This window comes from Neophocaena asiaeorientalis, unplaced genomic scaffold, assembly GCF_003031525.2.
Source record: "Neophocaena asiaeorientalis asiaeorientalis breed wild unplaced genomic scaffold, Neophocaena_asiaeorientalis_V1.1 scaffold78, whole genome shotgun sequence".
NCBI lineage: Eukaryota > Metazoa > Chordata > Mammalia > Artiodactyla > Phocoenidae > Neophocaena > Neophocaena asiaeorientalis.
This window is the reverse complement of record NW_020175018.1, coordinates 481,460-496,589: the sequence shown is the minus strand read 5'-3', so window position 1 is coordinate 496,589 and position 15,130 is coordinate 481,460. Positions and strand designations below refer to the sequence as shown.

Here is a 15,130-nt window from a genome sequence, read left to right as displayed (position 1 = left end):
AGTTCCTAGATATAACACCAAAAGCATGATCCATAAACGAAAAAAAACTGGTAACTTGGACTTGATCAAAATCCAAAGCTTTTGCTTTGAAAAACATGCTATTAGGAGAATGAAAAGAAGCTACAGATGGAGAGAAATTATTTGCAAATCACATATCTCACAAAGGACTCATACACAGAACACATAAAGTGCTCTCAAAACTAAACAGTAAAAAAGCAAACATTCTGATTAGAAAATGGGCAAAAGACATCTCACCAGAGGATATACAGGCGGCAATAAGTACATGAAAAGATGTCCAATATAGTTAGCCATTAGGGAAATGCAAATTAAGACCTGGATGAGATAGCATCACATACCTATTAACAGCTAAAATAAAACATAGGGGCAACATTACATGCTGGCAAGGATGCAGAGATCTCTCACAGTCATCTAGTCAGAGGTAGCTTGGCAGCTTCTTAAATATTAAACCCATACTTAAACCATATGACCCAGCAGTGGCACTCCTGGACATTTATCCCAGAGAAATGAAAACTTGTGTGCACACAAAACTCCCTACACGCTTGTTCATAGGCACTTTATATGTAATAGCCCCAAATTGGAAACAACCAAAATGTCCCTCAGTAAGTGAATGGTTAAACAAACTACCGTGCTTCCATACCGAGGAACACTACTCAACTCGGCAAGAAACAGGATTGAACTATTGACACACGCGAGAGCTCGTGTGGATCTCAAGGGTATTATGGTGAGCGGAAAAGACAATCTCAAAAGGTCACATACTGTGTGATTCCATTTATATAACATTCTTAAAATGACAAAATTATAGAGATGGAGAGCAGATTAGTGGTTGCCAGGAGTTAGGGATGGTGGAAGTGGAGGACGAGCGTGACTATAAAGGGATATTGAGGGAGACCTTTGTGGTGAAATAGTTCTGTATCTTGACTGTGGTTGTGGTCGCATAATCTACACATGTGATAAAATGACACAGAACTGTACACACACACAGTACCAATGTCAGATTCTGGTTTCGATATTGTACTATAATTAAGTAAGATGTAATTGTCGGGAGAAACTAGGTGAAGGGCACATGGGACCTCTCTGTACTATCTTTGCACAATTTCCTGTGAGTACGTAATTATTTCAAAATTGAAAAACAAAAACCTCTTTCATGTCAGTGAGAACTTGCCCCAGGTAGGTGCTGACCCTTCGCGGGGTGCGGGGGGGTGGGGAGGGACGCATGGAGCAAAGCTGAGCCCAGCCCATAGTGAAGAGCCAAGTCCAGCCCAGCTCCTCCTGGATCAGTTGACTCTAGCTGACTTGTTGAAGCATAAGGGAGAATAAATGATTGTCGTTTTAAGCTACCGAGCTTTGGAGCGATTTGTTTTTCAGCATTAGTAAGACAATAGCTGACTAGTACATGCCAGCTTGCCATGTCTCCTCTCCACTGCCCTAAGAGGATGGATGTCTGTCACTGGTGACTGTGGCAGAGACATCTAGTTGTTCCCCAACATCCACTCTACCCTTCTGTTACCCCAAAGTAATAGAACCTCTGGTTTTTATCTGGTCATATGGCTATCTGGATTCAGACTACATTTTCCAGCCTCTCTTGTAATGAAGTGCAGCCCTGTGACCAAACCCTGACCAATGTGATATAAAGGAAAGTGTCATATGACAGTTTATGGGAGCCTTCTCTAAGAAATAATTGACATCCACCTTTTGCCCTCTCTTTCTTACCCCTTCACTCTTCCCACATGCAGAAGTGATGGCTGGAACTCAAGCAGCCATTGTGGACATGAAGTGGAAGTTCCAATATGAGGATGGCAAAGCAACCAAGTAGAAGGAATTAGGTTCCTGATGATCATGGAGACGCCATGCTAGCCCTGGTATATATCAATTTCCTTTATGCAAGAGAGGCTACAAACTTCTCTCTTATGTTTTCTGTCGCTCACAACAGAACACAATCTTTACTTATACAGTAGCTTCTTACCTGTTTTCATGAGTTTATTTTGTGTAACTATTAACCATGCTAAGGACTACTATATGCCTCCCATCCATTGAATAAGTATTTATTAAGCACTTACTATGTGTCAGCCAATGTAATAATGCTGGGAAAACAGTAAGAAGAGGCACAGACGTGGCCCCTACCCTCAAAGGCTTTTATAGTTGAGAGGAAAAGACAGCAATGAAGTGAACGCATATGTATAAGTAATTACCATCTATAACAAGGGCCATGAAAGAGAGGCACAAGGCACTTTGTGAGCAGGAAGCAGGGCCCTCCTCTAGTCAGGGCTATCAGGGAAGGCTTCCCTGAGGAAGTGACATCTAATCTGCCCTGTAGGGGAAGAGAGGATAGGAATACAGCTTAGTGCTTAAAAGCATGGGCTTAGACCCAGTCAGCCTGAGCTCAAAAACCATCCCCCTCTTGTCAACATGTAACCTTGAGCAAGGCACAACCTCTCTGTGCCTCAGTTTTCTTGTCTGAGAAATAGGGTTTTATTTAATTAAACACTTGTATAGGATTTACAATGTGCTAGGCACTGCTCTAAGTACTTTACAGGTGTTAACGCTTTTAATTCTCATTATAGCTACCTTATGATACTAGCGCTATTCCTATCCCCAAATACAGATGGGTAAACTGAGGCCCACAAAGTGAAGCAACTTGCCCCAGGTCACACAAATGAGTGGAAGAGCTGGGAGTTACCTCAAGTGATCTGGCTCCAGAATACATCCTCAGGACACTACACTGTAGTGGTTAATAACACTGGCTCTTAACTCACGGGGTTGCTGTGAGCATAAAATAAGAAAGTGTCAGTCAAATACTTAGCACCCTGCCTGGAAAATATTAAGTGCTCAATAAATGTTAGCTATTATTATTGCCATTATCATTAGCAAGTACGGGAGAAGGGAAAGAGTGTTCTAGGCAGAGGGAAACGTACATACAAAGGCCCTGAGGTGGAAGGGAGCATGGTGCGTTCAAGGACCCGAAAGCAGAGCAGAAGGGCTGTATGCAGAGAGCTCACAGGCTGCTTTTATCCTTCACAACAACCCTATTAGTGGGAGCTATTATTACCCCCTCTTTATAAATGAGGACACAGTGGCTCAAAGAGGTTAAGTGACTTGCCTGAGGTCACACAGCAAATAAGCATCTGAGCCTGAACTCTAACCACGTCTGTCAGCCTCCAAAGCCCATGCTCCAAGTCACTGCTCTCCACCGCCTTGCAATGGACAGGCTCCAGGGATGGGGCCAGTCCTCCTGCAAGAACACTTGAGAGGGAAACGCAAATACAGCCCAAGGTGTCAGAGTCAGAGGGCTCCTTGCGGGGACTGCTCTGACCTGGGCTCAGTGTGTGTGTTTGGCAGAGGCAGGGTGGGGTGTGGACCTTACCTCAAGGGAAGGAGCATAAATAACCAGCAGATCCTTCCTCAGCCCAGCCTGGCTAGAGGATGTGGAGGGCATTGTCCCAAGGGGCCATACACCAACACACATGGCCTGAATCCCAGCCCTCACATCACCCAAAGTGCCATCTGCCCCTTCGGAAGGTCCTCAGACAGGAGGAAAACCAGAAGAAAACAACAGGAGAGGGGAGGGGCCTCATCCAAGGTCACTGGAGAGCTGGGGACAGATCTGGAGGTAGGGCAGCTGCCTGGCAGAATCCGTGCTCTTCAGTTGCCCCTGAAACGGCAGGTAGGACTCGGCTGAGCCCACTGGGGCCTGGGGCCCAACGCCATCCTCCTGGGGCCTTGCCCTTGTTTTGAGTCACCAGCCATCTAGTTAAAAACTGGCTGTGGAGTAGAGGTGGGGCCACTTCCCCCTGCACAGCTGGTGGGGCTGGGCCTGACCTTACCTCTTGGATCCCTCGGTCGCAGCCCCAGGCTTCCCTTCCTCCCTCCACCCCGACGTGGGCCGCCCTCCGTGGCCGACCCAGTGCTGAGGGTTTACACGTATTCATTATCTCACTGAGTCCACGAGAGTCCCATGAGGTGGGATTATCATTCCCATTTTATAGACGAGATGACTGAGTGTCGGAAAGGTAAAGCAACTTCTCACACAGCTCTACTGAGAGCTGACATTCAGGACCAGATATCCCCCCACACTTAAGCTCCCGCCATTCGTCCACCTTCCTGAGAAAAGCTCTGCCCTCAAGCCAAGGAGAATCTGGGTTAAGAGCCCCCGAACCAAGCCACCAAATCTCTCAGGCTGCCTGGAGGCGAGGCTGCCTGGGAGTTAGGGTTGGGGTCCCAGTTCCTACTCAGCCACCATATACTTGTCCACTTTCTCTGAACCTTAACTTTCTCACTTGTAAAATGAAAACAATACTCAGACCCTCTCCAGGCCTGTTGTGAGGCCTGGTGGAGATGAGGCATGCAATGCCCTTGGTGTGCGGCCACAGCCATCACTCACTGTTATCTGCAACCTGGCACTGCCCTCTCCCAGCCCCAGCTATGCCTTCACTCCCATCGTGCTGAGCAAGCCCAGATCAGCCCCACGGCTCTTCCTCAACCCCCTCCGCGCTCCCGCACCCCCTTGTCTCCTCCAACCCAAGGGAGGAGTCTCCCGGCGGCAGGGGGCCCAGGGTACCCCCTTCCCTCCTGCCTGACCCAGCCAGGGAGAGGACAGGCAACGCCAGATGTTTCACAGATGTTGCAGATTATAAGGAAAACAACAGCGCAGAAGCGTCTTCTCTGAGGCCCAGGGTCTGTTGCTTGAGGGCCTGAGAGCACTGAGGGAGAGGCAGGGGCGAAGGGCAGGCTTCGGCAGGAAGAGAGGTGAATCGGAGACTTTCTAGGGTAGGATGTCAGCGGGAGGGATGCAGGGAGGAGACATTAGGCAAAGGGTCCAGGGGGAGCAAGGCAGGGAGGTGGGGGTAGGGGGCTGGGGGGAGTCTGGTGGGAGCAGGGAGGAGCGGAGTGGGAGAACTGGGCAAGCCTGTGGGGGGCTGCCTGGGCAGGAGGCCTGCGGGGGCTACTGCTGACCTGCCTCCATTGCCCCACCCCACCCCAGGATCCCAACTTCACCAGGGAAGAACTTTAGAACCCCCAAGAGGCTCCCAGGCCCTCCTGAGCTGCCTCAGGAGGTATTAAGCTCCCCGTCCCAGGAGGGATGCAAGTAGAAACCCAAGAAGGGACCCAAGCACCAGGCAGCAGTTGGATCCAGATGGCCTCTTCCATGCTGGAGAGTCTGGGAGGCCATATCTGCCCCCAGCCAGGCCAAGAGGCCAAGAGCATGAGGGACTTGACTGGTCCACAAAGCAACGGCTGAAGTTGCCACAGGCAGGCCAGTGCTGAATCTCCTCCCACTGGCATCCAACCAAGTGGCATCACTGTGCCCTCTCCCCTTTCCACCCTTCATACCATATTTGCCAGCTGACCCCAACTGCTCACAGCCAGGCCAAGCCTGGGCAGTGGTTCAGGGACAGACTGTTTCTAACTTACTCCCCGGAACAGGCTGGTTTTGTCCTCCAGCAAAACCATTCCTGGAAGGACAGGGATCTGGGGTCTGAGACTAAAGGCTCCCTGTCCACTAATCAGGGTAGAGAATGAGCTTTGCCGCCTCCCCGTGACCCTGAAAATGATGTGGCCGACGGCCTCTCGTGTTGGAGGGGCACGTCCCTGTGCCAGGCACTGAGCTAAACTTGCTGCAAATGACCTCGCTGAGCCACTGTGACTCTGAGGTACGTGCCAATATGCACAATTTATGGATGAGAAAACTGCGGCAGAGAGGCTACAAGACTTTTTTTTTTTCAAAGATTCGTAGCTAGTAGTAAGTGGTGAAACCAGGGGCTGAATCCTAGAGCCTGACTCCAGGGCCTGGGCCTTGCACCTTTACACAGTGCTGTTTCCCTACCTCTGCCTCGGTCTTCCCATCTGTGAGTTGGGAAGGGAGCCGGACATGATGACCTCACAGCTCCCAGATCCCACATCGACCAGCCTGGGATTGCCAGATGGAGACCAAGGGGCCTGCTCCTCCCTCAAGTATGAAAGAAGAAATGGGGAGCAGTCCAGATAACATACGGGTAAGGGGACTGTGGCCTAAGGTGGCGAGGGCTGTGCCTAAGGCCCCCAGGAGCCCAGGCGGGGGTAGGGCAGGCGGATCCAGGCGCCTTTCCAGGCTGCTCTCCAGCTGTTCAGTGTAGCCAAAGCAGCTTGGAGGCCAAGGGCCCCATGTGTGAGTAATGGAAACCAGGCAGTGGGGCCTTCCGAAATGGGAATTCCATCTGCCTGACTTGGTTCTCCTGGATGGTGGTTTCCATGGTAACTTGGGAATGGGAAGGTGGAGGGCCCGGCCCGAGGCTGAATCCCTGGAACCTAAAGAAAGGGGAAGGTGAGTCTCCTCGATGGCCCAGTGTCTCCTCCAAGCAGAGGATGCCACAGCGAGGCCAGGCGGGCCGGGACCCGGAAATCCCAGGCACTGACGTCAGCTCTGCTGCTACCATTTTGGGGAACAGGGGTTGTGTTGCAGGCCTCTGTGGGCCTTGCTTTTTCCAGCTGTTAGGTCCCGAAATCTCAGGCTTGGACACCTGAGAGGTTCTCTCAGTCTGATCGAGGAGCACATCTCTGTCCCCCGTCCTTCCAGAGTCATTGAGGCACTGGCAGCTCTGCCGTGAGAAAGCCCTTCACCATTTACAAAGCCAAACAGGGCTCAATGGCCAGGTCCACTGCCAGGCCCTTGGTGCCTGGAAGAAGACCCAGCCCCAGTCCTGGAGAAGCTCACACGCTGGTGCTAGGGGAAAAGCTGTAACACCTATTGAGCACCTATTGTATGCCTGGCCCCAGAGACCACCGTTTCTGATGCTCTCCTTCTACAGGGGGGAACCTGGGGCTGGCCTTGCTCAGGGAGACCAGCAAGGGAAGGCAGGGAGGAGAGTGGCTGCACAGCCCCGTATCCTTTGCATCTCCAAGTCCCGGTGGGCAGACCTGAACCCAAGACCCCACGCAGGCAACAAGCTCCAAGGAGATGGGGCCCAGCCCCCCACTCCGTCTGCCTTCATCTAAGTCAGCCCAGCTGAGCCAGTCCCCGCCCCAGGCCACACCCTGGTCCCTGCCTCCGGACCCTGGCAGGTGGAACGTGTGGGCATCAGGGGCAGCTTTTGCATCAGCTTGGCCGGGCTCTCTTCTACCCCTCTAAGTGAGAGGGTCCAGGGCCTCCTCTGAACTGTGGCTTCGAACAAGGCCTTTCCTAAATTTGTATCTCCTGTTAGGCACAGAGGAGGAAGTCTCCCCCAGGGCCACAGAGGGACTCTCTGGGAACCCTACCCCCCATCCCGACCTCCCCAGCTCTTCCTCTGTCCTAAAGGCCTCCATGAGCCTGCCTGCCTGCAGCTGCCAACCTGCCTGAGATTCTGGCCCCATCCACCTCCACCAATCATCCCTGTGCTACCTGAAAGTTCCACTAGAATCTCAGTGTGTGGCAGGGCAGAGAAGTGAAGGAACTTGCTGAAGGTCACGGAGCCAGTTAGCAGCCCAGCTAGGACTCCATCCAGTAGCTGGTAGAGGACGACAATCCAGAGAGCAGGCTTTGCAGCCAGGTGGGCTTAGGCTGAACCCTGTCTCTGCCACTTGCCGGCTGTGTGACCTTGGACAAGTCACCTTACCTGCCTGGGCTTCACCTGCCTCATGTGTAAAACGGGGATAACCCCTACCTCCCAGGCTCGCAGTGAAGATGAGATGGTAAGTAGAACAAGCCTGGCAGAGCACCTGGCACAGAGGAGGCGGTTGTCAGGGATGGCAAGAGAGGAGAAGAAGCTGGATTGACAGCCCACCCAGCAACCGTCCCAGCCCGTCACCCTGGGAAACCTTGAAACCAGGAACACACAGAAAGGGTCAAGAACAAAAAATAACACAGGGCTTTTATTTGCTCCTGAACTCGGCCGCTGTGTGGTCTGAGGGTGCCATGCTTTCCCAGAGGCCCCGGGGGACCCCTCACTCAGGGGTGCTGGATTTTGGTGTGAGGTCAGACTTCAGTCCCCGCCCCTCTGGGCCTTGTCAGTCCAGCAGGCCCAGCTATCCGCCACTGGGGCTCGGGACCAGCAGATCCCCTGAAACTGGAAAATGGTGCCCACCTTCTTCGCGAGGTGGCTTTTCACAAGGCGCTGGTTAAAATATTGCACTTGTAAGTTAGGAAAACTGACGAGGCAAAGGTTTCCTGTTACAGGACGAGGTGCCAAGCATCCGAGTGCTGCTTAAATAAATAAAACTCAAGGCGGGGGTCTGAGCTGTGAGTCTGAGTGACCCCCCCCTCCCCGGAGAGCCCCAGGGCCCAGGCCTCGGCCCCCTGCCCATCAGCCAGTTCTTTAAGGAACTTGGTCATTGCGAAGTCTCCGCAGCAGGAAGCAGCAGCTCCAGATCTGGCTCAGCCAGGGCCCCTAACCTGCCAGGGCCCTTGGGCCCCCTCGTACCAGGGCAGTGGGGGCCCAACGGGGCCAGTCCCTCTACTCCTCCAGTGGCCTGGGCCTCTCTTGGTCCAGGCCTCTCATCCAAAGGTCCGTCTGTCTGTCCGGACACAGCCTCTGGGGGCTCACTTGCCTCCTCTGTCGCAGGGGATAGGGAGGCAGGTGGGGAGGGGCCCAGCCCGCCTGGTGTGAACGCTGAGCTCTACCCCAGTGGCCCCTAAAGCGGGGGACTCATCTTCTTCTGGTTAATGAGGTCCAGGTAGAGGTCTGAGCGGAGGAAGCGTGGGTACGAGTCCTTCTCCATGAGCCCGAAGATGCGCTTCTGCGCCAGATCGAAGCAGCCCCGCGTGACGCTCTGCAGGTTGTCCTTGGTGTGCTCCCGTGTGTACGAGTCCAGGTTTACCTGGGAGGCAGAGGGTGACATGGTCAAGGCTGCCTGCAAGAAGCTGCTCCTAGGGGCCAGGGGCCAGAACAGGACCTGCCCAGCCTCTCACCCCCAAGCCCTTCTGCTCCACCTCTTAAGGTTCAGACGGGAGGCCCGCAGGTTAGCGGGATCAAGTCCTGGCTCGGTCACTTGCTGTAGGGGTAGTAGAGTTTATAGGGCCCGAAATCACTGCATCTAGGATCAGGCTGCCCAGGTCCAAATCCCAGTAGTGCCACATCTAGGTGTGTGGCCTTAAGCAAATCACTTAAGTGCTCTGAGCCTCAAACGTCTTATGTATAGGGTAGCATAATAGTACATTCCTCAGACTTCCCTGGTGGCGCAGTGGTTAAGAATCTGCCTGCCAACGTAGGGGACACGGGTTTGATCCCTGGTCCGGAAAGATCCCACGTGCCGCGGAGCAACTAAGCCTCTGCACCACAACTACTGAAGCCCATGCATCCTAGGGCCCACGTGCTGCAACTACTGAGCCTGCATGCTGCAACCACTGAAGCCCACGGGCCTAGAGCCCGTGCTCCACAACAAGAGAAGCCACCGCAATAAGAAGCCTGCGCACCGCAACAAAGACCCAACGCAGCCAATAAATAAATAAATAAAATTAATTTTAAAAATTAAAATAAAATAGTACACTCCTCAAAGAGTTGTGAAAGTTAAGCGTGATCGTCCATATTAAACAGACACAGCTGGCACACAGGAAGCACCCAATACCTGTCAGGCTCTCTGAGACTGTCTCCTCATTTTTAAAATGAAAATAATATTAAAACTTATTTTACACATTGTCATGAGGGTTAAATATGAGAGCTCATACGTGAAGGGCTTAGCACGTGCCTAGCACCAAGCAGCGTGCTGACAGTAGCCATTTCTGTTATCAGTCAGGATTCTGTCCTTCCCGGGGCCCCAGCCTGCTTCCTCTTCAACCTGGCACATGGTCCCTAGAGTCACTCTGGCCATTCCCCTTCCCGAGCTCCTCTCTGAGGCTTCCAGGCACCCCATGGGCAAGGGGATGGGGGCCCGAGGGCCCAGCACAAAGCCCCACCTCCTTGCACGCCTGGATCGCGATGTACTCAGCAAAGATCTTCTTGGCCTTGGCCGCCATCTTGGACTGTGACTTGACCTTCTTGAAGTCCTCGCATGCCAGCCAGAATTCCAGGTTCTCCTCGCTAAACTCAGTGCGGAGGAAGGCTTGGAACACCGCTAGTCCATCTGTAGGAGAAGCCCAGATCCTGGGGTGAGGGGCCAAACCAGCCCCTCCTGTCCTCAGGCCCCCCAGCTTACCCTCCTGGGGCCTCTCAGGTGCAGCTGCTGGGATCTTAGTAAACTGACCCACTCATGAGAGCCAGGAACCCTGGGATATAGTCCCACCACTGCCATTGCCTCTTTGTGGGCCTTGGCCAGGTCACTCCCCATCCGTGCCTCAGTTTCCTCATCTGTCAAATGGGGATCATCAGCCTTATTTCCTGGAGCCCTGTGAGGATGAGGGGTTCCCACCCACGAGATGGCAGGCGCATTTGGCCCAGTGTAAGCCCTCAGTACGTGGAAATGTTTATTGTTATTCTGGGAATATGGGTCTGAGCACACAGGTCCCAACGGCCTCTGGCAGGCAGTGCCAGCTCCCATGGACAGGGAGGGGCTGGCAGGAGCCGGCTCCAAGGCCAGACCAAGGGCCTCGGCCTTTCCCAATGGTAGGGACACCTAACTGGGCCCAGGAAAGAGGGAAAGGTAACCTCTGCAGAGCCAGACACACTCTCTGGGCCTGGGAGAGGAGGAAAGGAGGAGGGGGGGGAGAGACACAGGGAGGGAACAGGCCAGCTGGCCCCCACTTACATTTGTGGACCAGCAGCTTCTCCAAGGACTCGCCCCACTTGAGTGCTTCCTCTGAGGTGGGCCTGAGGGGTGAGGCAAGGGGCACAGTGAGGGAAGTGGGGCGGCTAGGGCTGGGTGACCTCTGTCAGCTGCCTTGGCCCACAAAGTAGCTTAGCCCGGTTGGGGAGCCCAGGAGGGGGCCCACCCCCTTTCTTGGGGCCGGCATCACTTCTATCCCCACCTCTGCCCCTCCCTGGTCATCCTTCCCAGGACAGCATCTCCCCATGAGGGCTGCTTATGCCGGGTACCAGGCTCCCACTACGAGAGCCTCCATCGCCCCAGAGCCGGATCAAGCCAACAGCCTTCTCTCCTAACCCCACTGCTAGCCCTGCTCCCACAGGGACCAGTAAGTGTCTGAGGGGGGCCCAGGGGGGCCAGAGAGGACCTACTTGAATGACTTCGTCACTTTGTCTGCCTTGCCCGCTGGCTGGGCCCCAGGGGATTCGTTCCGCCGCCTGAAGATGCCCAGCTTGTTCTTCATGTCCTTGGCTCTGGAGACAGAAGCAGAAAACGGGGTCGGTCAGCCTGGCACACTCGGCCGCCGCAAATTCAGGGTCGGGAGGGTGAAGGCTGGGGTGAGGGGCACCTACTCCTTCATGGTGTGCCGCCTCTGGAGGTTCCCGTTCCGCGTTAGGTACATGCCTCGGAGCATCGCTGTAGGGCCCCCCACCTTGTTGCCTGGGACGGTCTGCTGGAAGCACCCTAAGCTCCTGTTCCCAACCTGAGTCCCAAGCAGCAACGGTGCGGGCTGTAGCCGAGCGCTCGCTGGGATTCCAGCTGGAGGACTGGACTCCCAGGCACAGGCTGGGCTGGGACTCAGACAGGAGGAGCCAGGAAATGGGAGGGACCAGGGCCGGAGCAGAAAAAAAATATCCCTCCTGGCCAACCCTGAGAGGGAGCCTGTGAAAGGGGGCATGTGTCTGTAAGGGGCGGCCTCTGGGGCCCGCCCAGGCAGGAAGCCAGAACCATTATTTGTGACTGGCCTCCCCGTTGCCATGGCAGCTCCCTGGGAAGGAGGAGAAAACAAGTCAGCAAATTGCTGGGAGGGAAGGCAGGAGGGAGGGGGAGGCTCTGCCCACCTGGGTGGCAGGACTGGCTATTTTTAGCCAAGAACCATTTTTAGCCCAGCCATTCCCCCAGGCAGATTTCAGCCCTGGGCAAGCTGCTGGCTAGAAAGGGGTTAAGTGTCTCATGCTCATGTTAGCCTCCCCCTGGTCCCTAGAGCCCTACTCTGGGCACCTCCTAGAGAATAGTTCCTGCCAGAAGACAGCTCAGCCTGTCATTGGCTTTGGACACATCCATCCATGAACGTGCAGAATGTCCCACAAAGTTTCAGTAGTTTTAAGCTTGAATAACGTCAAAAGTACAAATCCTGTAAACTCTCAAAAACGTCATTTGAAATGAATTAATTTTTTCCTGCATATTTAGCCTTATGACTTTTGAGTAATACATTTTTTGTTTTAATTTTTGATCTCTGTTCTTCTGATTACAGATGAAAAATGCTGACTTAACCAAAAATTAAATGCGTAAAATTAAAAATGTGTTATCAAAATCACAAAGCTAAATAAGTGTAAAAGGAATTTGAATAATTGAACTTTCAAAGGTGTTTTATAAGTTGGGAGCACACTTCTGAAGTTATTCAAGCTTCAAAGGGCACTAAGACCTATGGGACACCCTGTCTAATGAAGGAAAGTGGCCCAGGGTGGAGGTCAAAAGCTACAGTGCTGCAGCAAGACAGTCTTGGGTTCAAATCCCAGCTCCAGCAGTTACCAACTGTGTGCCCTTTGTCAAGTTACCTAACCTCTCTGAAGGTCAAATTTTCTCATCTGTTAAACACAGGTGCTAATAGTACCTACCCTCTGACGAGGTTGTTTTGAGGCAAGGAGAAAATGCACAGAAAGCTTTAGCACAGTGCCTGGGGCAAAAGTGCTCAGGCCGAATTCATACTTGTCCTGAGGGTCTGGGACAGCTGATTAGAGATTGGGATCCTACTCTAGCAGATTCCAAGCCAATGAGATAAGGCCAAGGAGTCCAGGGACTGGCAGCCCTCTGGTGAGGATCAAGGCCCTCGGAGAGCCCTGGCGTGGCTAGGAGTGAGAGAGTCCGGCTTCCTGGGGCACAGTGCTCTGTCTCAGAGGCCCTGCTCCTGGCCCGCTCCCAGGGGGCAGGAGAAGCTTGCCTGAGGTCCAGCCTGCATGCTGCCACCATCCACCTGGGCTCCTTGCTGGCTCAGAGACCACTGTGTTTCTCTGTGGCTGGAGGAGGCTGAAGCCCCCGCCCAGACAAGCCTTTCCTCCCACATGCACAGCTGGGCAGACTCACAGCTGCAGGGCACAGCTGGAGAGGTCCTCGGAAGTCCCTGGTTGCCACACGGGCAACTCAAGAAAGGATGGCAGAGCTCAGAGGTGCCTCATGTGTCCCCATGTGGGCCCAGAGAGCAGAACAGAGACCCACAAGAGGAAGCTAGAGGAACACTTTCCTCCAATCAGAGCCATGAAAAGATGGAATGAGTGCCCTCTGGGGAATGGACTCCTGTCACTAGAGGCTCAAAGGCTACTTAGCTGGGGTGCTGTGGACCTCCTTCAGGGTGTTCTGCGCCAAGCTTAAAAATAACCGGCTCCATGGGAATTCCCTGGTGGTCCAGTGGTTAGGACTCCATGCTTCCACTGCAGGGGGCCTGGGTTAAATCCCTGGTCGGGGAACTAAGATCCCATAAGCAGCACGGCGAGACAAAAAAAAAAAATAACCGGCTCCATGGGAATTCCCTGGTGGTCCAGTGGTTAGGACTCCATGCTTCCACTGCAGGGGGCCTGGGTTAAATCCCTGGTCGGGGAACTAAGATCCCATAAGCAGCACGGCGAGACAAAAAAAAAAAATAACCGGCTCCATGGGAATTCCCTGGTGGTCCAGTGGTTAGGACTCCATGCTTCCACTGCAGGGGGCCTGGGTTAAATCCCTGGTCGGGGAACTAAGATCCCATAAGCAGCACGGCGAGACAAAAAAATAAATAAATAATTAATTAATTATAACAGGCTCTGAATAAATAAATTTAAAAATATATGTATATTTATATATAATTTTAGAGCCAACATGCCAGGTTTCAGATCTCAACTCTACCACTTCCTTGCTTTGTGACCTTGGACAAGTAACTTAACCTCTTTCTGCCTCAGTTTACTCACCTGCAAAATAGAGTAAATAAGAAAAAAGAAATGTAAAATAAAAATTATGGTAAAGGTTAAATTAGATAATATATGTAATGCACACAGAATAGTGCCTAGCGCAATGAACATAAGTTATTTTTATTATCATCCCAGATTCTAAGAGTCCTTGACTAAGCTTTTAAGAATGTGAACTTCAGGCAGTCAAAAGGCAGCGCCCACTTTGAAAGAAGGCTAGAGTTGGCGGAACAGGGCAGCTCCAGCACCCTGGATGTCCGCCCTCTGCTGCCCTCCACTGCTCCACCCCTGGGAGCACCACCCACGGCAGCTCTGATGCTGCCTGGACCGGATGGTTGGTGCAAAGAATTATTTTTGTTTGTGCATTTTACCTTCCCTAGAAAGTGTGACTGCTCCTGGCTGCAGAGTGAGAGAAGCCTACGGTTGCTGCAGGAAACTGGAGAGGGCAGGGGAAGCTGGGGAAAGAGTTTCTAGGGAGTGGACCCCAGCCAAGGTCGAGGTTAGGGAAGAAGGTTGCAGGAGGCACCTGGGAAGGACTCCTGTTCTCCACACACGTACACACACACCCCGGCCCAACTGGTGCATAATGGTGGGCACTACAGGACCTGGAGGGAGGGGGTTCCTTCTGTGGGCCACCAGGTGCCTCACTGCCTTCTCCCATCCCTGCCCACCCCCCCGCAGTCACCAGGGCCCGAGGTACAAAGAGACCTGAGAAGAAACCACTCACGCTCTGTTAATGAATGAGCACCTCTAACAAACCTCCAAATGGAATCTAAAGTATAAACGGTCGCGGGACCGGGGTAGGGGGGAGAAGGGAGTGGCCAGGAAGGTACCGGATCTGCTCTCTGAGCCAGCAGCACCCCCTTCTGGCAATGCCCAAGACTGCTAGCATGCAAGAGCTCGAGAGGAGAAAGGGGAATCCCAAGACCAGTCTGGTCAGCCCTTTCTCAGAGGGAGCAAAGAACTTGTCGTGGTCACTTGGCCACTGCTTGGCTTAGCAGCTGGACAGGGCCAGGGCAACTTGGTTGGTTGCTTCTGCTTGGTTCCCTGTGGCTTCCAGATACTAAATCAGCACTTTGCCTCACTCTGAGTGGATGCTGAGGGCAGTACTGGGTGGTTAGGACCCTGGTGACCTTACCCTGGGGCCGCTGCTAAGTCCCAAGATCCCGTTGTTCACGGGTGTCTGTCTCGGGCAGGACTGGGTTCAGCCCCTTCTCTCCACCTCTACCCCTAGGCCACTGGGCATGGGGAATAAGCCAGAG

At 53.3% G+C, this 15,130-nt stretch overlaps 1 protein-coding gene across 6 annotated transcripts in view; it reads right to left on the bottom strand.

Moving 5' to 3' along the window:
* Positions 1–7,818: 7,818 nt before the first annotated feature.
* RGS3 (regulator of G protein signaling 3) overlaps positions 7,819–15,130 on the bottom strand; it is a 128,746-nt gene continuing 121,434 nt past the window's right edge. For 5 of the 6 annotated variants that reach the window (XM_024762166.1, XM_024762167.1, XM_024762172.1 and 2 more), the window contains 4 exons: positions 11,082–11,183; positions 10,654–10,715; positions 9,866–10,032; positions 7,819–8,790 (listed from right to left, as the gene is read on the bottom strand). In XM_024762166.1, coding sequence (XP_024617934.1) covers positions 8,605–8,790; positions 9,866–10,032; positions 10,654–10,715; positions 11,082–11,183 — 517 coding nt within the window. In that variant the 3' untranslated portion in view covers positions 7,819–8,604. Of the gene's footprint in view, positions 8,791–9,865; positions 10,033–10,653; positions 10,716–11,081; positions 11,184–11,282; positions 13,339–15,130 lie in introns of those variants that run through there. The other variant, XM_024762173.1, reaches the window with a different exon arrangement.